This window comes from Limulus polyphemus, unplaced genomic scaffold (assembly GCF_000517525.1).
Source record: "Limulus polyphemus unplaced genomic scaffold, Limulus_polyphemus-2.1.2 Scaffold1485, whole genome shotgun sequence".
Taxonomy (NCBI): domain Eukaryota; kingdom Metazoa; phylum Arthropoda; class Merostomata; order Xiphosura; family Limulidae; genus Limulus; species Limulus polyphemus.
In genome coordinates this window covers 169,233-195,236 of record NW_013667095.1, presented here as the reverse complement: position 1 = coordinate 195,236, position 26,004 = coordinate 169,233, and the positions used below count along the sequence as shown (strand labels likewise).

Sequence of the window (26,004 nt, the reverse complement as noted above, 5' to 3'; positions counted from 1 at the left end):
TCTTTACTTTGAAGTATTGTGTTGTTCTGTCTGGTGTTGTAAGTTATATGCAGTTTTTTGAGTCACCTCATATTGCAGTGGACATGTATTTTGTTTAACAAACTTGCCACTATATAAATTATTATAATGAATACTGAGATTTATAAGATATCATAGAGGTATTCAGATAGCTTTTGTACATGCTGTTCAATATTTGACCAGGTTCATTTGTTCAAGATTTGCCTCCAATGCTATGCATCCTGCAAAACATGATGAAGGATTCTACGGTGGTATTTGCTAATTTTTTTATGCAGAAACTGTTTACTACCTTATTTTATAGATCTACGATGCAATACTCCTCAAAGCAACCAGAAGATGATCATGCTAAGGCTGGATTTGGATTGGACACTTCCGGGGAAGATAAGGAGCTTTTGGATATTTATCAGCATACTTTTGATGATGAGCTAGTTGATTATGAACTAATTCTTTGCCTACTTCATAAGATTCACTCTAGCCAAGAGGAAGGTATTAATTTTTGATGTATATATATTTGTGTTTGATACTTCTTGTATTCTTAGTTGCTATATGTATAAGGTAGCAACATCACAGTCTGTGGTCAGTTTTCATATAGCAACAATCAGATGGCCAGTTTATACTGTGAAAGCTCTTTGGTTGAAGTTAAGCAGTATGGGTAAAAGTCGTAAAGTTATATCACCTTTTAATAGATGAGAGATACAGGATTGGTTAGCTTTATGATGGATATAAGAAGTAGAATTGGTAAGCTTGGCAACAGCTAAGATAGAGAGCCAATTCACTTGTAATAGATTATATGTTTGGTTAGTTAGTTTATTCATTAAGTGGTGGCAGATTGTGATGTTGCTGCCTATCCTTAAGCTATAAATGTTATTCGTGGAAACTGTTTACAGAATTGAATTAAGCTAGTAAATAAAAACACGTAGCAGAAACATGCAGTATGTGAACTGTTCAAGAAAGAAAAAAAATTGCAAGTTTCAGTGAAATTTGTTGACATATAAAGTCTAAACTTAACATTACTTCCCCATTTTTTTTTTTTGGTGAAACTGTTAAGTGATTTATTTGTGCTCGTTTTGTTATTTTCTAGTATCCATGTTTAGGAGCTATAATGCAAAATATATCATACTTCATTTTCAACATTATCATAATTTATTTATAAAATAGTAATTCAAAATTAGTCTAGTTTGTCTCAGTTAATAGGCCTAAAACTCATAATAATAGTTTACCATTAAAAACAACATAGTAAACTTATAGGCCTAAGCATTAGAAAATATGGGTCTATCTAATACAGCTTATCTTGATGTTATGTCAGTGATAGAGTAAAGCTGTTGTGTTTGAGTGCAGTACAAATAAGGGTCAGTGGCTTTTTACTCTGCTTACATTGCTGTGCATTTAAATACAGATTGTCATGCTTATATAAGGAGTTATATGTTTAGACTAGGCTTACCAAAGACACCCTAGCTATCTTTATAGTTGTTTTTGTAAACATTTATATTCATTGAACAAGCAGTGTTTGGAGGTGTCTAAAATAGTTCCAGTTAAGTCTCTATTTTGTACAATGAAATATGCTGCTCTTTGATCAAATTTTATATTGGTTTATTCTGTAAGATGAACCAGCTCTTTTAAAAAAAAGTCCCATAAATTACATAACTTGTGTTTTCTATGAAAATAGGCTTTTTGAACTTTTCATGACTTAGTAACATAGACTATGGTAATTTTTCATTTAGATATGATCTTTGTCATTACCATGAAGATCAAATAAATTTATTGACTTAAATTTGGGGTCTTTGCATATATAATCTTCATAAAGCATATTTTGTAACATAATATAGAAGAAAAATCCCCCCTCCCCCTTCTTCCATGAAAATCTGCCAAGGGGAGATGGCAGCCTCCTCTTTTACTTTCCTCCACAGTAGTTTTCTATAACACTGGTGTTTTAAAATTCTTTCTACATTTATTCTGATTGAAAGGATTACTTAGTAGCTAATGAGATACAGGACTCGTTATTTTAGGTAATATATGTAAAACTCAGGGTCTAATTATATTTTACATATAAATGCAAGACTCAAGATAGATTTTACTGGGTAACAGTTACCAGAAATAACATTTGGTTACTTATCAACAATTTTCATGCCGAGGTTGAATTGTTTTGTAAAAGGTTTCACACATATAGAGTTAGGTGGTAATAGTTGAGATGTAAAGGTTTTGTTAGCTTTATAAAGGATCAGAAATAAAGTGTCTTGTCTGTTTAACAGTGTTTAGGAGTAATAACTATTGAATCCTATCAAAAACAAGATATATGTTAGTTATGTTGTCAGAATACGGAAGTGTGTTACTTTGTAGTAAGTAAACAAATACTCTATTTAAGAAAGAGGATTCTTGTTGTGTAATTGAAAGAATGAAAACATTTATTAAAATACGTAAGAGATCCAGATGGTCGAACTTTTTGGTATTTATTGAATGTGTTGATTTCTCTCTCTCTTAGGTGCTATTCTAGTCTTCTTACCAGGATATGATGATATTGTAACAATGAGAGAAAAGATTCTTTCTGATGACAAAAGAATCTCTGATGCAAGCAGGTGAGGCTTAGTAATACAGGTATTCTGGTATTGAAAATCTAGGCTCGTGCATTTCGTGTAGCCAAGTAGCAGGGAGTATTGAGATATATATATACTAGAATTTGAATTTTTTTAACCAGTTATACGTCATGCTTGAACTAACTTGTGTTAAACACATTAAATGGTTTGGCTCAGAGTTTACAAAGTTTATGAAATTGTCAATGTCACAGATTTTATTATTTGTTCATGCATCCGAAACCAATTAGGTTATTAAATCAGTCCTCTGCTTCAAAACAAAATATTTTAAATTGTTCAGACAGCTAAAAAATTAAGGTTATTGTTCATATGTGTAAAACCAGATAGAAAGTAAATTCTTACACATACTCTGTTTACATATTTCCTTGTATTTTCTAAAGATCTAAACATTCGTGTCCACTATTTGTACGTGTTCTGGTCAAGCTAGAGAACTTAGACTAGAATAGAATTTCATTGCATCCATGTGCAGTGGTATAAGTAAAACTAACTATAAAATCAACAAAAAGACTAGTGGTTAGAAAAATTCTGAATTGGTTATGGCTTTGAATAAAACTGTAGCCAGTTAACCGAGTTATGGTGGTGCTCCTAGTATATGCTACAACAAAGTCATTATTTTTAACAGGGAGAATGGCACAAGTTTTTATTTAAACTTAATGACGACTACTTAAAAGTATGTTATGTAATTATATTTACTAATTTCAATTCTTAAATAAAAGATTCCTTAAATCACAAAGTGACAACAATCACAATAATTTGATATGAAATCATCATTTTAATATTTCTTATAATGAGGTTGTAGCTATTATGCCTTCTTTATTTTTGCACCTTTATATTAGTATAGAACTTTAATTTCTCTGTGTAGTTAAAATAAAAATAAAAATTTACAGTGGGTTATAGCTGTTATAAAAAAATCACGTAGTGTGAGGGCTTTTACCAAACATGCTCATCCTTTCAGCCGTGGGGGTGTTATAATGTGATGGTAACTCCCACTATTCATTGGTAAAAGAGTTGGCAGTGAGTGGTGATGACTAGCTGCCTTCTCTCTAGCCTTACACTGCTAAATTAGGGATGGCTAGTGCAGATAGACCTCATGTAGCTTTGTTTGAAATTTAAAACAAACCAAACAAATGGTCAGTCATTATTTTACTATTTTAAGATTAATGACATTTTTCTGATTCATGGGAAAGAGCAAAAGTGAAAGCAAATGTGTTCATTTTTTAAATTTACTTTACAGATGTAACTTTTTTGTAATACATGTGGTTCTTTTGTTTAAATAATAGTTTTGTATATAACTTAGATGTAAGATTTTCAATTAGTATTTTTTATTTTATCATATATATTACCTTTGAAATATGTTACTTGTTATGGCAGAAGACACTGTTCCTCAAGTTAAGTGGCCATTTGCTCTGATTTTTCAGGAAAAAAAAAAACCTCGACATGCTAAGTGAATGTTTTAAAATGAATGTATTGCATATTTTAGGTATGTGTTATATACATTACATTCAAGTATGCAAAGCTATGACCAGAAATGTGTGTTCAAACCTGCACCCCCTGGTGTTAGGAAAATTGTGAGTTGTTTTTCTCTTTAAGTATTTTTTTGTTTTAAATAAATTAATTAGTTCTAACTCTTTATATGATATATGAGAAACTCAAAATAGATAATAGGAAAATTCACTATTAACATCTTGTTAGTTTCAAATAAATCATGAGATCAAAAATTTGTGATAAATCTTGTTTTTCCTACTCATTTATTTCTGTTTTGAAATTGTCATTGTTTAAAGATAAAACAAATAGTTGTAAGAGACACACGGTAAGTTTGCATCTTACCAAAATTATTTCAATAATTTTAAATCCCATTTTATACAGGTTACTGCTATACTTCTCAATGTTTCAAGGATGCTACTAGTGATTTCAAACTAGCATGTACAATACCACAAAGTGGTGCACGAGGCAGTAAAAATTGTATAAAATATCTAAAAGGACCTGTCAAAAATACAGAAAATGAAATGAGTCCAAAAATGTGCACATTAAAGAAACATTAAATGACCATTGAAAGTTAAAAAATAAATAAAAGAAAATATATGCTAAAAATTGTAAGCCTATTTTGCAGATATTTACAAATTGGAAAACTAAAAAGATTAGTTTTATTCTCTCCTTTTGTGTATATACCTTTATGTTTTCCCATTTTCCTTTATTTATTATAATTTTTACTTAAAATTTCCTGTTTCAAATAGTCTCATTTCTTACATTTTTGACTAGTTTTTTAAAAGGTTTTGCTAAGAATTTTAAACATTGCACCTTCTTTCTCACTTTAATTTTTAAGCATTTGAGTGTTCATTTTTTAAACTCTTGAAAAACATATGTAAAAGTTGGAATAATTCTGTTTCTAACTTGTTTAAAGTACATTTTATGCAGACTTTTAGAAGTAACTAATAAACTCCAGAAATATTATTTATTAACCCTTGTTATATAAGCACAAGTCTTTCCTCAAATTTAAATAAGTATCAGTTGGTAATACATAATTTTTTATCTATTATTTGCCAAATGTTATTTAAAATATCTGATTATCTTTGTATTCTTATATAGATACTTGCAACTAATATTGCAGAAACAAGTATTACGATAAGTGACGTGGTTTTCATCATTGACTGTGGTAAAGTCAAAGAAGTGAGCTGCATTTTTGTGTTTTCAGTTGTAAAATCTCTAATTTGTAACTTCAGAAATTCAGTTTATCAAAATAATCGTTTCTTATTGAAAATTATAGTATTTCGTGCTATAAATATTTATTTTCAGAACTTTTGTATTTGATGCATATTTGCTGTTAGTTTTATTAATAAAAACAAGATTATTCAAACAAAAAATTATTTAAAAGCACACTTGAATGTATTTGTGAATTAAAGCCACTAGGTAAAAACTTTTTAGTCAAAGATATCTTTCGAGAATAAAAACTGCCTCAGAACAAATAAAAAATAATTCTAAGACTTAATTAGATAGAATCTTAAAACAGTACAAATCTACCTATATTCATATGACAAATTAAAAATTCAAAAAGTTATATAGAAAGGAGAATAAATAAATAAATTGTGTTTAATTTGTCATAGAAATCTTATGATGCTCTGGTTGGAGTTACGATGCTGAAATCGGTTTGGGTATCTCAGTCTTCGGCCATTCAGAGACGAGGAAGAGCTGGACGATGCAGACCAGGTTTTTGTTATCACATGTTTAGCCGTACTCGCTTTCCACACCTACAGAGGTTTCAGCTTCCAGAGATACTACGTATGCCAATTCATGAGTTGTGTCTTCAGGCCAAACTTTTAGCTCCACCAAATGTTCCAATTGCTGATTTTCTTGCCCGTGCTCCTGACCCACCAGCTTTTATTGTAACCAGAAAGGCTGTCACATTATTGAAGGTATCTATGAATGTTATGTTTATGAAATGTTCCAGAAAGTTCCTTTCATGTGTTTTATCGTGTAATTACTGACTGAATCTTTTATGTTTGTAGCTTGAACAAGGCAATTACATCAAGCTTTGAGGAGCAAAACAATAATTAAACTCACCTCCAAAACGAAATATCCAGTTTTGGGGTTTGGGCTGAAATTTCAAATAGATCTGTAAATAACTAAGTTTTTGTATCTGTAATTAGTAATTATTCTTTACTTGGTACTCAAATTATAGCTAGTTGAAGGTCTTACACAAAGTTTCTCCTGAAGATTATCCACAGTTGGCTGATTACCCACAATAGTTCATTATATAAGTTTTCTTAGACTATTTATTTATATCTACTTAAAATTATTTTTATAATCATACTTCTACACATAAAACTTTGAAGATTATTAGCCAGTAATGGCCATTATAACAGTATCTGTTAGTAGCTGACTACCCAGTTGAAATGAAATGGTTGCCATACGTGTAAAATATTTAGAATAGATATCTTGTTTGACATGTCAGTTTTATTATATTTATATTCCATAGGGAACAGATAAAAAGTACAATTACATACAGCATAGTGACTAAGTTGCTAAATTTTGTGATTCTTTTAATAAGTTTTGTGATGTGTTAGTAGTAAGTTTATTCATGCACAAAGCTTAAATACAGGGTTTGTTTCCCTGCAGTGGACAAAGCATAGGTAGCCGATTTGGTAACTTTTTATTCAAACAAAAAAAACATTAACACCTTTTAATAGCTTTCAAATTGTAACTAAAATCAGTGCTCATAGCATTATGTCATGTTCATGGTTGGGCTGGAAATAGAATATTTTTCAAAATTTACCAAGTTTTTACTGAATGTGTAATGATATTCTAATAAATGTTTTTTTGCAATTTTGTGTTGTTGTTAAAACTTAGCAGTTTTTTTTTAATTTTGAAAATTGCGTTTTGATTTAAGTGAATATAACCAATAAAATTTGGGTTGTGGTTCAAAACTCAGTAAATTAAAATTTATTTACTGTTTAATGTCTTATTGTGTACAGATGATCTAATATAAGATGCAAACTACAGTATTTATATGTGATTTAACCCAGACTATAGATGCTTTAGACCCATGGGAGCAACTAACAGAGCTTGGTCTCCATCTCTTGGATTTACCCATTGAACCACGACTTGGAAAGATGGTGCTTTATTCTGTTGTTTTAAAGTGCCTTGATCCCATCCTCACAGTTGTTTGTGCCTTAGCTTATAAAGACCCATGTAAGTATAGTCATATATATATATATATGTTTTCTAAACACCAGTTGTTCTATAACAAACAATTCATATCATTGGAAAATGTTTTAAATTATCATCTGCTTTTACCAGAGTTAAAGTACTTCATAATTATTTCACTTGTAGCTTGTTTTCTTGTAATAGAGCTTTTGAAAGACATGTTATTCATATGGTATCCCATCAGATCATGCACATAGTAGCCCATGTATGGTATCCCATCAACTCATACACACAGTAGCCCATGTATGGTATCCCATCAGATCATGCACATAGTAGCCCATGTATGGTATCCCATCAACTCATGCACACAGTAGCCCATGTATGGTATCCCATCAGATCATGCACATAGTAGCCCATGTATGGTATCCCATCAACTCATGCACACAGTAGCCCACGTATGGTATCCCATCAACTCATGCACACAGTAGCCCACGTATAGTATCCCATCAACTCATGCACACAGTAGCCCACATATGTTATCCCATCAGATCATGCACACAGTAGCCCACATATGGTATCCCATCAGATCATGCACACAGTAGCCCACTTATGGTATCCCATCAGATCATGTATATAGTAGCCTACATATGGTATCCCTTTAGATCATGCATACAGTAGCCCACTTATTGTATCCCATCAGATCATGCATACAGTAGCCCACTTATGTTATCCCATCAGATCATGCATACAGTAGCCCACATATGTATCCCATCAGATCATGTATATAGTAGCCTACATATGGTATCCCTTTAGATCATGCATACAGTAGCCCACTTATGGTATCCCATCAGATCATGCATACAGTAGCCCACATATGGTATCCCATCAGATCATGCATACAGTAGCCCACATATGGTATCCCATTAGATCATGCACACAGTAGCCCATGTATGGTATCCCATCAGATCATGCACATAGTAGCCCATGTATGGTATCCCATCAACTCATGCACACAGTAGCCCATGTATGGTATCCCATCAACTCATGCACACAGTAGCCCATGTATGGTATCCCATCAGATCATGCACATAGTAGCCCATGTTTGGTATCCCATCAACTCATGCACACAGTAGCCCATGTATGGTATCCCATCAGATCATGCACATAGTAGCCCATATATGGTATCCCATCAACTCATGCACACAGTAGCCCATGTATGGTATCCCATCAACTCATGCACACAGTAGCCCACTTATGGTATCCCATCAGATCATGCATACAGTAGCCCACTTATTGTATCCCATCAGATCATGCATACAGTAGCCCACTTATTGTATTCCATCAGATCATGCATACAGTAGCCCACATATGGTATCCCATCAGATCATGCACATAGTAGCCCACTTATGGTATCCCATCAGATCATGCATATAGTAGCCCACTTATTGTATCCCATCAGATCATGCATACAGTAGCCCACATATGGTATCCCATCAGATCATGCACATATTAGCCCACATATGGTATCCTCTCACGTCATGCACAAAATAGCCCTTATTGTGAGACTTAAGTGTTATGAAGTGGTGTTTTGCCTTTGGAAAAAAATAGATAAAAGTAATTGATGATTTTCATTTGAAAATCAAATGAGTTTACTTGTTGAAAACTTGGAGAACCACTAATGTTTAAAAATTGTAATCTGAAAGCATTCAGTCACCTACATGCTGTACCACAGGTTTATGAGTTGAGCCATATTATTATATACTCTTAAAATTGAATGAGTATTTTCTGTTTATCATTATATTAACTATACCTTATTAATTGTACTCAGTAATCATACTTAGAAACTATGATTTGCTTTATTAGCTGTTTAAAAGAGAAATGTATTGGTCTTTTTATATCAAGGTTATCTTGGTCCTTAGGCTTAGGAAACAGTCCGAATTTTCCAGAAATAATGTCATATAATACTGTGTAACCAAGTTTTTTTACATTCAAAGAACAAAACTTCTGATTGTTAGTTTGGAATATAAGAGTCATAAGTTGTTTTACATTATCAAATAGCCAACAAAATGATATTAAAGTAATGCCTTATGTTTAAGGAAAACATAGTTTATCAACTTATTTATACCTATTTACAGATGTATGTTTAACATATGTCATTTTAAGTAATTGGTTTCTTTCCTTTCAGTCTTGTTACCTAACCAGCCTTCTCAGAAAAGAGCTTCTCATGTAGCAAAACAGAAACTTGCTGCAGATACTTTCAGTGACCACATGGTACTACTAAGAGCTTTCCAGGTACAATTAATATCTGGTTCAGATAGTCTCTCATGGATGTTGTTTGTAATCGAATGGTTTGCATTTCTTTTTTTGTATAGTGAGTTACGTCTCTAGTAGCGTAAGGTAGGAATAATTATTAATTTCTCATTGTTCCAGGCATGGCAGAAGGCCAGGAACGATGGCTACGAGAAGGCTTTCGGTGAAAAGACTTTTATTTCAGCTGCCACCATGGAAATGATTGTTGGTATTCGAACCCAGCTTCTCGGTCAACTACGAGCTTCTGGGTTTGTAAGAGCACGAGGTGGAGGAGATATCAGAGATTTAAATTCAAACTCTGAGAACTGGGCTGTTGTCAAAGCTGCTCTGTGTGCGGGAATGTATCCGAACCTTATCAGGGTAGATCGTGAAAGGCAGCAGTTGATTACACAGTGAGTTTTAAAGTGCACTTATATTCATTACTTTTTTTTCTAATGTGGTTTTTCTAGGGTTTTGTTTATTGACAGCCTTTATGCTAGGGTTAGAAGTTTTGCAACTTGGAAATTAATCATTTTGGCCTTTTTTTTTGTTTAAGTATTTTTAACAGAATTTCTTTGCAAATTTCAAGGTTTTCATGTTCTTTAGTGTAATTTTTTATATATATATATATATTTTTGACACTTTAATGAAATTTTGTGTGTGTGTATGTGTGTATTTTAAGTAATAATGGTTAAAATTAAAATTTATACTTTGTGTGACAACATTTGCTTTGTAATATTTCTTGGAATTTTTAATTACTTTTAATACTTGAATTAGGTTATTAACTCTTTCACAACCATTTTTATGCACTGTTGTACTTCTATGTTCAAAACATAATTTAAAAATATAATTATAATCTATTTCATATGTTTTGTGCTAGGAAATGGTGTAAAAGTAATATTGTAATATAATAATTATCTAGTTCATTTTGTAAGTAAAAATTTAAAAATGTATCTGAACTTTTTTCTTTTTTTACCTTTGTAATTTCTCTACGCATCTGTAGTGTTAACCATGCATCTTCTCTCTCTGTTTTTAGGATGGCTGCTTGTGCTTACATTTAATTCTACCAATAAACTATTTGCTCAGTTACAAAGAGTATACGATACAGTTTCAGTTATCTGGAGGCTACATAAGTTGTTCTATGAATTTATTGGTTGAGATTATATGTATAGGACCTCCCACCAGGGTCTTGATGAAATGTGTATCTTAGCTTTGAAAATAAATACTCTTTCCAGCTAAAAACCATTGTAGAAAAAAGGAAAAATGAAAACAAAAACATTGTAAACGACTTTCCAATTGTTCCTTATGGTGTTTTTTTGTCTTTTTAGAGGTTGTGGTAAGTGTTGCACTAGAATACAGTATGTTGATAATGGAAATAATTATAGATCCACAGAAGTGATACACAAACAGAAATCACAAAGAACAAGTAATGGCAAACAAATGGTGAATTTTTTTCAATTACATAATATATTATCACAGAAAATACAAAAAAATATAGATTAAGTTGTACAGTAAACTAGTATTTTTTATGTCAGCTCTTTGTTTTATACAGAGTATTACACTTTGTCTTAATGCTTCTATCACTTCAAAATTAGGGCTGGCTAGGCTGGCACAAATAGCCGTCAATTAGCTTTGTGTGAAATTCAACAAATAAACTTAACAGCACTTTTGAAGAGTTTTGATTTCCTACCTTGAGCACTTTTATTATTAACAGTGTCATTTTATGTTACTTCTTCAGAATCTCACATACACTTCCTACTGAAATACGAAGTAATTTGTTGCATAGAGTATCTTTGATGAGCCAGAACTTTGATTTCTGAATGCACATTTCTACAATATTTGAGTCCTGGGAGCCATGACTGAATGCACATTTCTACAATATTTGGGCCCTGGGAGCCATGACTGAATGCACATTACTACAATATTTGGGTCCTGGGAGCCATGAATGAATGCACATTTCTACAATATTTGGGTCCTGGGAGCCATGACTGAATGCACATTTCTACAATATTTGTGTCCTGGGAGCCATGACTGAATGCACATTACTACAATATTTGGGTCCTGGGAGCCATGACTGAATGCACATTACTACAATATTTGGGTCCTGGGAGCCATGACTAAATGCACAATACTACAATATTTGGGTCCTGGGAGCCATGACTGAATGCACATTACTACAAATGAGTGTAGTGTGACTACATGTACTTTTATAGACTTGATATTTTTTGATTGTTTGGATGGCAGGCAATGCAGCAGACCTTCCAATGAAAACCTATAGAAACCTTTACTTTCATTTTCTTTCTGTCTTTACTTTATTTTTTGTCAAAATGGGTCAAACATCTTTTGCAAACCTGTAAATTTGAAGTAAACATATATTTTTAACTAAAAACACAGCTGCAAAAATTTTGATATTGTAGTTATGATATTACTATGATTAACCAATATAGATCCATAGAAATACAATTAGTTTGCAACATTTTTATTGTGAGAATTATATTCAAATTTGATTATCAATATTATCAGAACTTACTTAGTAAAATTTCTGTCATCACACAGAAAAAAGGGAGTTTTTCTAAGGAAAGTTTCCGGGTGGAGGTGGTAGAGAAATTAAAATTTATTCTTAAATATAAATTATTTATATGTATAATTACCTCTATATTTGTGTTTATGAAGCCACAACTTGCTCTATATTTTCAGGAAAAAGGAATGTTTAAAAAATATTTTTTCAGTAGCCCACTGGAAGGTGTGTCTCACTGTCAGTTATCAACATATGACTCTACTCTGTTTCAGTTGATTGTCACATAACATATGGGTGGCATTCCCATAGTATTTACCTTTTAATCCCTTTTTTGATTGCTGTTCCCATAATTATTTCCAATAATTTAGTTTCCAAATGCTTAAGAAGCCAGAATTTTTTTTTTTTTTTTTGGTGGTTGCTAATCCTAGGTTTGTGTTCCTTTTGGTAACTATAGAAATATTGTTCTTTAACATGAATTCAAGTAGGAATATTTAGGGTTAGTGAGTATGGTGATGTGAAGTGGGATGTGTTCGTAGGCTTCTATTGATCATACAAAATTTATGTATTTTTCAGAGTGTTAATAATTTCATCAGTAGGTACTTTGTTTGTCTATCAACTAAAGTGGTGGTCTTTAGTCACTGATCCACCTGCCACTCCTTTCCTCCCAACTGTCCTACTGTGAACCACCTTTCTGCCTTTCTTAATTGGCTGTTTGACCATGGTTTGTTGGTCTCCACCACTTCTGGGTGGCATTGTTTACTAAAATTTGCCTTTTCTGGTACCACAAGGTTTTTCTTCCCCTGTTCTTTCCATTCTCTTCCATTTCTTTCTTCACTGACCTTCTCCCTTGACTGACTGATTTCTTAAAGTGGTTTTTCTATGCTCTCACATGTGCCCTGTTTAAGTTGTTTGCTTCTTGCTCTTTGTACCGCTTGTTTATTTCCTTCTCCTTGTCTGTGGTCATCACTGTTTAAATGTCTGTGCTACTGAAGCTTCTTGCACACTCTTCCACTGTACTTATATACTCCCCTACCCAGACTGGTCTTTCCTTCCTCAGCCCTTTGCTGTTCAGGAGGATAACTGTCTTTTCTCTCTTATCTTCTTTCTTTCTGTCTTTCACCTCTATCACTGTTCCAGACCTGATCAACTCCTGTGTCCTGTTTGGGTTGGTTATTGTTACTTATTGCAGCCATTTTCTTTTTTGGAGTTCCTGCCATTGTCTGTTTTTACTTTGGGACCCAAGCTCTTTCTATTCATACTGGATGGATCTGTCAGCTCATTCATTTTGTTGGATCTGTCAGCTCATTCAGTTTGTTGGATCTGTCAACTCCTTTAGTTTGTTGGATCTGTCAACTCCTTTAGTTAGTTTATTCTTCACTGGTTGTGGATCCTCCAGGCAGGCATTGGATGACTTTCCACACATTTGTCACTCATTCTCTTCACCATCTGGCTGTTCCATCTCTTTCAGGATTCCGACTTCCACTGATGGCCATACTTCAATCAATTCAATGTCTTTGAAGTGTGTAAGCATGTTTCCCTTCCATTTCTCTCCCTTTCTCTTAAACAGGATCCTATCAGGTGGTTGGCATTGCAATTGGTATCGAACCAGGATAATGGAAAGTATTCAGCCCGTCCATCATGGCTCTACCAGAGCCCACTGTGAGATAGGGTATGCTGCAAGACTACTTGAGTTATCTTTATAGTCTACAAATGTACTCAATTGTCTGATCCAGACCATACCAATTTCATGGACTATCATGGAAAACAAAACTAGTACCAGGGAAGTGTCTGCCAACTTCTCTGACTTGTCCACTTTTGAAAATAAGAGTTTTGCAGTAACCCATTGCACTGTCTCCAGTAAAAGATCTTTCCAACTGGTGGTTTCATGGGGATCTTGGCACTTCTCCAGGTCTCCCCAACTTGAATTCTGACCCCCTATTTTTTTCAAGTGGAGCATAGGAAACCCTTGCCACTGGGGTGGTAATATGTGGAGAATCCTCACTGGTTAGGATTAGCACAGTATGGTAAGAAGTTGTGACATTGTCAGTGTAGTATGGGGCACCTATCACTCAAATTATTCTCCTCCTCCTGCAGCCAGAAACTGTCCAGTAGAGTTGAAGTGAGCACACACCATACGATCTGATTGCACCCTAATCACACTACACATATTGACTCACTGACCACTTTTGTTCAGGTGCTTGTTTGGTCATGATCACATTACACACATCCATGTGACTCTTCAGGTTCTTTTTGCTTTTCTCTTGGGCAAAGAGTATACGGTGGTCAAGACAAGGTGCTGTTTCCTACAGATGCATCCTTATGGAACCTCTGCCATTGGGTGTCCCAGTCCATGGGTGCTTTCTGAAGGAGCTCATCTAGATCTAATTTTTGAACCTGCCCCTCCACCAATTCAACATGGACATCTTACATTTCTGTATGCAGAAGCGTGTTATTGCCTATGAAGTTAACATTTTTCTAATTATTCATTATTCACCTCTCACACATTCCCATCCATCCTTTCCACTTCCAGTACACCCTTTTTTAATTGCCTTGTCATTGCACATGGAGGTTGTGTAACCCTCCTATTGGTGGAGGGCTATTGCTGCATTATGACATCATCATGCACCAGTGAAGTTCACATTAAACACGTGCATTTAGGTTGGAATTAAGAAATTTCATAGACATACTTGCAAGAGAAGTAACACTTGTGTGTGTAGAGGTGAATATCTATAGGAAATACGCTTGCAGATTAGGAAAATGTTAACTGTCGACCCAGTATTGAAAAGTTTAATGGTTTTTAAATATGTATGTACACAGAAGTACATGATTAACCTCTCATTTCATGGGATGTAATTATATTCCCTTTGTTTTGACCTGTTTTTGGCAACTTTGTTTTGAAAGAAAAGAAGGTTCGTACGCTGTTGATATTTTACAAGGTATTTACTTTTCAGACAAGAAAGCAAGGTACGTTTCCATCCCTCCTCGGTCATGAACAGGTTACCAAAATCTTCAAGAGAAACCATTGGAAATGCTCATAAGAATACTGTTTCTTCTCTTCCATCTGATTGGCTTGTATATGAAGAGATGACCCGAACTGGTCATTTAGCTTATGCTCGATGTGTGACACTTGTGTCTCCAATTACAGTAGCTCTATTTGCTGGACCAGCTCGTCTGCCATTAGATGCTGTTCATGAACCTGAACAAGGTAAATTAAGTGATTTGTTAAGTAGTTGTTAAGTTAATTTGTTGGAAAGGGCTGTTTTTGAAATTCTATTTCTTGTTAATAAAAATTTGAACCTTTTAATACGTACTAAGTATGTGTTAATGGGATCATTTTATGAAAGAAAGAAAGAAAAAATCATACACTCTCATGAAATAATATTAATCTTAATATCTATGTATTAACCATATGCATATGGGAGGGTCAAAGTGTGCATGTCAAGACCTTTTTTTTACAGAGTTATATTTAAACTTTATTATCAGTGTATTTCAATAAGCTTAACATCAAAACTTAGTTTGTAATAAAAGTTTTTATACTGTACGACTTTAATTTTGTAATTTCAAAAGGAAATATTTAAATTCTCAATCTTCACTTCTCTGTGTCATGTGATGTATCTGTGCACTAAATTGCCCATTTTAGATTTTCTTTCTACTCTTATGTGATTTTCTGGGTGTCCAACTAATTATAAACTTATACTTTAGACATTATCAAGGCAGAATATAAAACATGGGATTAAAATATAGTAAACTCAGGCAAGATTCCAGTTAAGGTAATGTCTTCTAATACAGTTGTAAAATGTATGGAATAGTTTACCGTCAGGTATAATATCACCCGCAACATTGAAGGATTGTAAGAGGAGACTGGATAAGTATCTTAGTGATCAGTGTTGTACATAAGAAAAGGGATTTCTGTTTGTAGCTTGGAGTAGGATGATAGTAGAAAATGGGACAGCCTAGATGGACCTGGTATTCCTTTGTTGAAAGAAATATTTGTATGTATATTTTACAAATAAAAAGATGCAAAATCTTTTGTCAACATCATATTACAATCATTGCGAGGAGAGGGAAGCCACTATAACCTTTAAATAAAAGTCCAAATATACAGCTTTTGAGTGGAATTTTTATTTTTATTTAGCTTTTTTACAACGTTTCGGCCACTCGTGTGGCCATCATCAGGTAACTGTTGTGTTTTGTGGGAAATACTGTGTGAGCAGTTTGTTCTAATTTAGAAAACATATGTGCATAGTCGTGTTACTGAAGTAAGATATGAATCAGTCATGAAAACTTATAAATTTATCAGATACATTTTCTTCACTCGCAAATTAAATAATTATAATTTTTTTAACAAAAAAGCTTATCAGTAACAAAACTTACAGGTAAAAGTTATTTTTTTTACAGGATGTTATTAAAAAAGTTCAAGCACTCTTTGTTTAATGTTTAGGTCGTTTTGATGGATATATGGAAGAAAGTGATAGTGAAGAGGAAGAAAAAACTGAAGGTCCAAAGTCCATTTTTAAACTGGATGAATGGGTCTGTTTCAAAATTGAACCTGAGGTTAGACAGTTTATATATGTGTATTTTATTATTTATAGAATTAAAGAATTTTATATCCCTATTTACATATAGAAAGAGTGCAAAATGATTGTGGTAAAAGTTATATAATATGTTTTTAATAAGCTTTCTAATATAGAATTCTTGAATTTGATAAAAATGCAACATGAACAATTCTGAAACTCAACTAGGCTTAAATGTCAGATTCTATTCATTTCAACTATCACTCTAGTAATCATGTTACAATACTAGATAAGGTTGGCTTTATAATTATAAAGGCAAAGAAAAATAACAACCGGGTGGTGGTTGTTAAGTCTGTTTTAACAGCTTCAGTTTTCAGAAGGAAAATGGGTAATTTACAATATGTTCGTTTCTTCGTGTGTACTTAGTTTCTTAGTTATTTTCCAAAAGAAGGTTGTCAGAAAGGTTAAGAATTTGTTTTATTTATCAATCAACTTTAATTATCTAATCTTAGTCACTCAGCCAATTCAAAGTTTTTGAATTCAAGTGTCAATATTCCACTTCCTTCAGTTTTTTTCTGTCTTTCTTTACTAAATTTGAAGACATTTGAACTACAATGGGGAGTTTTAATTACTGTTGTGCATCAGATGATCATTAACCCTTTCCTAACCAGATGGATATTACTGACATTGTCTTTATTTTATACCTTCCCACATTGTACATCAGGGGATCATTAACTCTTTCCTGACCTGATGTATGTCACTGACTTCTTTATTCTATACCTCCTCACATTGTACATCAGGTGATCATTAACCCTTTCTTAACCAGATGGATCTCACTGACATTGTCTTTATCATATACCTCCTCACATTGTACATCAGGTGATCATTAACCCTTTACTTAACCAGATGGATCTCACTGACATTGTCTTTATCCTATACCTCCTCACATTGTACATCAGGTGATCATTAACCCTTTCTTAACCAGATGGATCTCACTGACATTGTCTTTATCCTATACCTTCTCACATTGTACATCAGGTGATCATTAACCCTTTCCGAACCAGATGTATGTCAGTGACATCGTCTTTATCATATACCTTCTCACATTGGAAATACGTAACCAAATTACATGAAACTTATCACTTGCTAGTTTTGGTTTTAAAAAATTCATATAATTTTATTTAGTATTTCTGTCATTTTTGTGGATTGTGAAATTTTACTAATTTATCTTGCGAGACACTGTTTTAAAAAAACAACTAAAAAAATTCTTTCATCCATCTTAGAATTTCTATACTTTTATCATTCACCAGAATGTTCCATTTCATATATCCAGTCAATTTCAAACTGATTGATATTCATGAACATGTTTATTTGGATACTTTATTATGCTGTTTGATTAGTTACCATTTTTATCTATAAATCATAAAAAGCAAACTGACAAAGATGTATTGGTGACATAAGACTTTATCTTTCATAAATGTCATCACCATTACATTTTTTGAGGCTAGCTATCATGATTTTTTTTAACAGTGTTCTTGGCTGAGATCATTTTACAGGGTTTACATGAGATAAACAGCTCTGGTTTGCAAGTTTATCCATGTTGACTTAAGTATTTTATAATTTACTTTGTTTACTCATATTGAAACTTTAACTGTAACTATTTTCAAAGATAAGCTTCATTAGTAATTGTTCAGACCACATGCTCTGACATCACGAAATGGTGGCAACTAAAGGCTGTAATAATAAAGCCACTAACAGAGAGGGAAAATCACACAAGAAAAAAAAATATATGGATTATTGTGTTCTCAAGGGATGGGCAGAACATTTTTTTAAATTCAATTTTTTTGTGTATAAGCTGCGTAAAAATGAAAGTCAGAACACAGCTTTCATATTTTGTGTATGAATTACACTAAGTAAATGTGACAAAGTGATAAGATATAAATTTTAAAATATTTTGAAGTTAAATATTTTTCAAATAGTTAGAATTTTTATTTTCACTTAAACTTTAGAAATTTGATATGTGCACTTACTTGTGGCAGAGTTAAGTCATTCACTGACGTAAAAGGACTTTGAGGAATGTTTTAGTAAAATATGTTACTGAAAATTAAGAATTAACCATATGATAGCAGTTTAAAAATGTTTTTGTGCAATGCTTTATTCAGTTTTATACATTCATTAGTTCCTTATTGAAGATAGGCTCGGCATGGCAAGGTGGTTAGGGCACTCGACTCGCAATCTGAGGGTCGCGGGATCGAATCCTTGTCCTACCAAACATGCTCACCCTTTCAGCCATGGGGCATTATAATGTGTCGGTCAACACCACTATTAGTTGGTAAAAAAATAGCCCAAAAGTTGGCAGTGGGTGATGATGAATAACTGCCTTCCCTCTAGTCTTTCACTGCTATATTAGGGATGGCTAGCACAGATAATCCTCGTGTAGCTTTGTGCAAAGTTCAAAACAAACCAAACCAAACTGTTAAAGATTTTATCTCTGGAAGGTGGATTGTGTTGACACACTTAGTAATCAAAGGTTAAAACACGTTATACATAAAAATTATTTTTGAAAAGTTTAAAATTTGGTAGGAAAAAGTATATTTCTCTCAGTATTTTCACATCAATAAAATTATATAAAAAACGTTTTAATACACCATATAATGATCTGGAGACTGTAAGTTGATTATTTTGCATGAATTTGGTCACTACAGCTTTCTCGTTTGAGTTTAAACCTACGTCAGAAGTGGCACGCCCTCTTCCTAAGAAGAATGCAGTCACCAGCCAAACCATGGTCTCAGGTGGATGAGGCTGTTGTGCGTGCTATTGTGGGGGTCTTAACTGCTGAAGAGCAGGCTCTTGGCCTACAACAGCCAGCAGGTATTGGACAGCGTCCCAAACCAATGGCTAATGACTTTTGTCCACCTGTTCCTAGTTCAAACCAACAGACACCAATTGGTCAGGCTCCTGGAGCATACCCTATCCAGGGGATAAGTAATACACCTCTCAGGACAAGTGCCAGACATGGATCTCTGGAATCTGACCCATCTGATGACAGCTGGTCCAATACCGTGGACGCTAGCAGATATTCAGCATCGTTTCCCGGAAGCAAGCCTTCCTTTGTTCCTCTAAAGAAAGGAATTGTGAAGAAACGTAAGGTCTATGTTAAGTATGGTCATTTGTCGAGATGTAAAAGCAATAAAAAATTAACAAATGAAATATTTTTTTAGGCTCAAAGTGTTCTACAAAAATAATATAATATATTAACTTAAAAATTAAAATAGAAAGTTCAGTGATTCTTCAAGAAATATATTGGTAGAGACTTCTGAAACCTATACCTTTTGGTTGGTGTAGTTCAGTATTACTTAAAGCTCATTAGTAATAATTTAATTTGAATTCATCATCACTTGTTTAGAAAATAACTGTTTTTGTTACAATTTGAGGAAGATTTTGATAGTTGTATGGAACTTAGTTACCTACTATTTTATGAAGTGAAACATCAGGCTGTGTCTTAAAAACTAGTAACAAGCTTTTATTTAGGCACAATCCACTGTAGAGAGCGATGTAGATATCTTTGACCTGCTATACTTCCAATAGTTTGAAGTGTTACCCACCTTAAATGTACTCAAGAAAGTTTTCCTTCAGTCCTACTATATTCTGAAAAAGGGAAATTCTGTTTCCTTTCAAAATCTTCGTTAAATTGTTGTTTCATCTCGTGCAGTAAGAAAATGATGATGGCCATACAACTATATGATAGAGCAGTTTAGTTTCTAATATTCCTGTGTTTCTTCCTATTACTAGTATTCAGATATATTATCAGTAATGCAGGTTTACAGTGTAATATCTGTTGGTGTTGTTAGATTATATACATTACCTTATCTTTTTTTTTCTCCTTTTTTTTGATGCAGTAAGTAAGAAGAAATATTTTATTGGTACAGTTGATTTTATTACTTTTACTTACAAACTTGTCATTGGCTTTCTTAGGTTATTCAAGAGGTTCTGATGAAAAATCAGATACTTCATCTGTCCGTTCAGCTGGAAGTGGCAGTGGAAGCACTCCCATAAGTCCTTGCCACAGTCCTGCCCCACCTAACACTAGCACTACTAGCTCACTCAAAGAAAAATCTGAGTTGTCAGTGTTTGGTTTACCGTCGAGTACACGCTATTTTATCATCAAAGCCAGTAGTCTCAGAGCCATTGATGTGTCTGTAGCAAATGGCATCTGGGCATTTACACCATCTACTGAACGCAAGCTTCTGTGGGCCTTAAAGGTATACATGAAAACGTAAAATTATTGAAATTTTATTACTGAATACAATTGTGAGTTTTAATGATTGTTTAAAATAAGCTTATAAGATATAATTATTACAAGTTTTCAAACATGCATTCAGGAATGAGGTATCTATGCAGTTTGAAACCATGTATATTTCATGACAGTGCAAAGAACAGTATACTCACCCATATTCATGTGTTTCAGGATGGAAAAGAGGTCTGTCTTGTATTCTCAGCTCAAGGAAGTGGACACTTCCAAGGCTATGCTCGTTTGACTTCTGAAATTCAGGAACAGAGATCTCCAGAGTTTTGTGCTCCAAATCTAGGAAACTGCTATAGAATAGAGTGGATGAAGCGGTAAGTATAGTGGTGACTTTTAAAGGGAAATTATCACAGATTGTATTTTAACAACAGAGTAGAGAAGAAGAATTTGTCTTGTCAATTGTCTTATAAAATAATTGAAGCAACCTGTGTGGACTTTTGACAAAAAAGAGACAATTATTTAGAGCTATGGATACAACTGTGGTAACCAATGGTGTAACGTAAGTGAAATTATCACAGATTGTATTGTAATAACAGAGCAGAGGAGAATAATGTATCTTGTCAATTGTGTTCTAAAGTAACTGAACCAGCCTATGTGGACTTTGACGAAGAAAGACGATTATATAAAGCTCTAGATACAACTGTGGTGACTAACTGTGTAACAAACATTTATATATATACTTTTGATTTTTTTAATATATATTATTTTAAAACAAATGGACTGTGTGCTGTTTGTCTGTTGTTGAAATTTAGCGACAACAATCACAGACACCTACTGTAAAGAATCCTACCCATACATATATAAAAACCTGACAAGCTGAAAAAAAATTATCACTATAGAATAATGTTTCCCCCTTTTTTCACAAAATGGTTTCTAACTCTGCATTTTATAAAACATTCAACAACTTCAAAGAACCTTATTAGTGATTTCTTTTTTGAGCTACATTGTACAAATCAATTAGTTTTGTAGCTAGTATGAATTTTGGAAATACTTTACAAAATTTTATGTTGAAGCTGGATAACAGATAACAATGTTTTGATTATATCAAATATGATTTTTTTACATAAAAAAATCTTCAGGCATCTCCCAATTTGACTCATGCTTATAATGTTTTTCCTCAAGTAATATCCTTGAAAGTTTCAAATTAATTAAATCAGGGTTTAGCTGACTAATAATATATCTTACTGTATAAACTAGTTAACTGAAAAGTATGTTTCATGTCATTGTTTTTTATTATCATTATTAAATGTACTTTAACGTAGGAAAAAAGTAATAAGATTGTAGTTGATAATTCTGCAACTGAATTACGTACATGTCCGATCACTTTGAAGACTTTCTTGGTGTATTTCCAAAAAATCTCGGTAATGTCTGTGATATTTTGAAATGTAGTGCCAAGATTTATTTTTTGTTTGCTTAAACTGATTTGTGTTTTTATATATTATATAATCACAGACACAAATTATTTTAAACAATCTATTAAAACCTGCTACTTTGTCTTAAAACTTTTTATCCTGATGAAGACTATAAATGAACATTTCATCTTATGAAAATAAAATGATTTTATGCTAAAGAAGTGGATTTTAATACATAATTTGTTAAAGTCTTTATTATGCTGCAAACACAAATGAAATTTTAGGGTGAGTAATTTTAATTTAGGGAGAAGATAGTGTGAATGAAATGTTAAACCAGCCTTAAAATTTGGTATAAAAATCACATTAAATGGAAATGTCTTTTTCCATATTCCTTTTGGTTTGTCCATTCTGGATTCAAAATTGGAGGCATTTGAAAATAGAATTTCTGAAATACTATCTTTACACACTTTGAAGTTAGAATAAGAAATGAACAAAATAAAATAACCTCTGCAGTTGACATGTATTTTATCATAGATTTTAGGCCTTTTGTTTCTAATGCTTCATCAGTTGTCACTGTTTAAACCATTACTGTAATGTTAAACAGCAGTTATGTTTGTTTTAAATATAGTGCCAATCTTCCATTCCAAGTTACCAGGCAGCTACAGAATCCATGGAATGAAAACCGAAAAGTACAGATTAGCCGTGATGGACAGGTAAATTTATAATGTAATAATTTCTAAAATTACCAATAGAAATATTTTTAGAATCATTCTTCAGTTTTGATGTTCTCTAATCTTGTAGGAGCTAGAACCTAGTGTTGGTGAAGCACTCTGCAAACTCTGGGACAAAATGGGGCCGTCAATGACTAAGTCGTGGCGTCCGGCAGAAAACCAACCTCCTATTGGCCAGTTTTCTTCCTATGGTGGAAGAGATACAACACTTCTGATGTCAGGAGGAGGAGTTAAAATTTTGCCAAACAGTCCTTGGTTGACAGGAAATCAGCCATCAGGGGTTGTCACAACAACAGCATGGAGCACTGGTGGTCAGTGATTAAGACGGAGGGAGCTGTGTGCATAATATATTTGTTGGACTATATAAATTATAGAAAGAACCCTAAATACGTATATAGCTGTACCTTTCACTACAATTTCTTATTTACTGTTAATGCTTGTAATACCAAAAGTAATATATAAATTATTTCATTAATCAAAGTATTGTTGATCAGAGAAATAAGAGTATACTTTGACTTTGTCGAATTTGAGTTATTGAAGTGTGTATACTGTATACACTTATGTGATTAGAATTTTGAGTAGGAAGTAAAAGGTGAATTATTCAGTTTCCAACTTTTTTCAAGAAACCTGTCCATTAATTTAAGATCTGTGATTGAAGAAATTTAAGAACTATCTCTGTTTTATTAGCTATTTTTTCTGTTGTTTTGATCAATAGAAAGAACCTCTTGCATATAACTGAAACCTTAAAAGAAAATAATGCTACTTGTTTCCAAGTCTCAAACTTTAAAATAAAATAATGCTACTGTTTCCAAGTCTCAAAAGAACTTCAGGAGTTTCACTACACAAATACAAAATGGATATAACAGTCTTTACAAGTCAGGTATGGGCAGAATTATAGTTAATAATTGTAAATGAAATACAGTGGTTAAGAACATTCCTGTTTTAACCACCTTACCTCCCTTTTATTCAAATCGTTTAACTAATAATTAAACACTAAAAAATGATTTCAACTATGAAGCCTAACTTAAACAGTATGAATTTTTGTAAATATAGAGGGAGTACAAATACATCTTGTTTGTTTAGTTCACTCCTATATCTTGTGGTTTCTAATTAATAAAATTAATATGCCTTTGAAACCACAATTATTTGTTATTGCAAAAACAAAGTTATTTTTGTACATGTTTTGGCCACATTTGTTTTTGCAATAATGAATAATTTTGGTTTAAGCGGTGTATTAATTTTATCAATTCTTGTTTGTGGCTATTCTAGTTTAAGAAAAAAAAAACACGTAAGATGTTATGTGTAGTGCATAATTCATGTGTATTAGCATTTCAGTTCATTTTTAATCTATTAGTCAATTAGCTAATTCACCAACTTCCAAAACATCCATTTACCTCACATTAATCCATTGTAATTTATATCTGTTTACCAGTATATTGTGGGTTCAGTATAGTTAATAACATTTCATTTAGGGCAGTATACGTTCTGATTTATTAATCTTTAGTATTTCAAGATTGTAGGATTACTAAGTCATTGAACTTTTGTTAAGGTTAACTAGTATTTCAAAATTGTAGGGTTACTAAGTCATTGAACTTTTGTTAAGGTTAACTAGTATTTCAAAATTGTAGGGTTACTAAGTCATTCAACTTTTGTTAATGTTGACTGCTATCTCAATATTGTAGGGTTACTAAGTCATTCAACTTTTGTTAATGTTGACTGCTATTTCAATATTGTAGGGTTACTAAGTCATTCAACTTTTGTTAATGTTGACTGCTATTTCAATATTGTAGGGTTACTAAGTCATTGAACTTTTGTTAAAGTTGACTGCAAGCAAAATATTTTATTTGATTTAACAATTTGTTTCCTGTGTAGTAAAGACAACGTTTTTTTATATATGTAAAAAGTTGTTGGGTTTTACGAATAATTGTGAATTTTGGTTAGTAGAAAAAAAAAAGGAATTACTTGTTAATATGATATTAAGACAAAAGTTTTTAAAAGTAACTGATGTTTGAAAATTTAATTCCTAAATTAGTGGCTTGGATCTGAGAGATTATAGACTTTTAACACTAGAGCAAACAAAATTGTATTGTATTCAGATGTTCAGACTACTTGTTAGTCATAGTTCATGTGCTCAAATTTAGACAACTCTTTTGGTGGTTTTTATAACTTGAATGAAATATTCACAGCATCATTAAACCAGTATTATATGGAATTATCCGTTTTGTAGTTAAACTGTGATGTGTATATTTAAAGAAAAAAAATTCTTTTTTTTTAGCCATTCTCAGGACCAAAATTCACAAATTAGTAAAAAGCATGCAGAAGAAAATGTTTTGGTTCTTGGATTGTGCTTTATTAGAAAGCTGTAATTTTCTTTCTTTGTTATCTTTTCTTTCTATTTGTACTAAGTAATTCACATGTCTACCTTTTTTTTTTTTTGAGTGTTGAAGAAATTTTGTGTGCTCAAGATGATTATCTGTCAGAATTATTTTTTTTCATTATCCACTAATAGTTGTCCAAACTAGTCCACTATTTCCAGAGCACTTAATTTCTCTTCTTTAACTGATTCTGTGTGTGAACATAAAACTTGCAGGATTCAGAATAAATTTTAAAATCATTAGGTTTTTATTTAGGGTGTATTTCAAAAATGTAATGACTTTATTCATCTGAAGTAAAATTTACATTAAAATGCTTAGGGCTTTGTTTTCCCCACAGCAGGTATTGATTTTATTGTTTGGTGTTGTAGGTGATATTATGTAGATAACACAAGGATTTGCAAGTTTCATCCTAGTTTTGCTGTGAATCACATTTGTATGACTATACCAGTTTTCTTAATGATTTTCAATAAAATGTATTCTTCGGGTACAAAGTGGTTGGGTGCTGTTCATTCCTGATGTGTTGGAACTGTAATTAGTTTAGTTTCTCAATAAATAACAGTTTGGTTGTAGTGAGATGTTATCTTTCAGTAAAGTAAGATCAAAAGAAATATTTGAACCATTTTTTCTTTCAACTATACTATTTAAAAATGTTTTTGTTTTCATTTCTTATTG

General features: G+C 32.6%; 1 protein-coding gene across 2 annotated transcripts in view; it reads left to right on the top strand.

The window, feature by feature from the left end:
* Window positions 1-25,819, top strand: part of LOC106463796 (probable ATP-dependent RNA helicase YTHDC2) — a 71,927-nt gene extending 46,108 nt beyond the window's left edge. For both annotated transcript variants that reach the window (XM_013923862.2, XM_022391396.1), the window contains exons 13-27: window positions 320-504; window positions 2,498-2,591; window positions 4,087-4,174; window positions 5,193-5,273; window positions 5,708-6,016; window positions 7,127-7,292; window positions 9,433-9,539; window positions 9,678-9,949; window positions 15,006-15,259; window positions 16,496-16,608; window positions 19,274-19,712; window positions 20,544-20,830; window positions 21,037-21,188; window positions 22,855-22,939; window positions 23,028-25,819. In XM_013923862.2, the coding sequence (XP_013779316.1) occupies window positions 320-504; window positions 2,498-2,591; window positions 4,087-4,174; window positions 5,193-5,273; window positions 5,708-6,016; window positions 7,127-7,292; window positions 9,433-9,539; window positions 9,678-9,949; window positions 15,006-15,259; window positions 16,496-16,608; window positions 19,274-19,712; window positions 20,544-20,830; window positions 21,037-21,188; window positions 22,855-22,939; window positions 23,028-23,276 (2,881 nt within the window). In that variant the 3' untranslated portion in view covers window positions 23,277-25,819. The remainder of the gene's footprint in view (window positions 1-319; window positions 505-2,497; window positions 2,592-4,086; window positions 4,175-5,192; window positions 5,274-5,707; window positions 6,017-7,126; window positions 7,293-9,432; window positions 9,540-9,677; window positions 9,950-15,005; window positions 15,260-16,495; window positions 16,609-19,273; window positions 19,713-20,543; window positions 20,831-21,036; window positions 21,189-22,854; window positions 22,940-23,027) is intronic.
* Window positions 25,820-26,004: the final 185 nt, after the last annotated feature.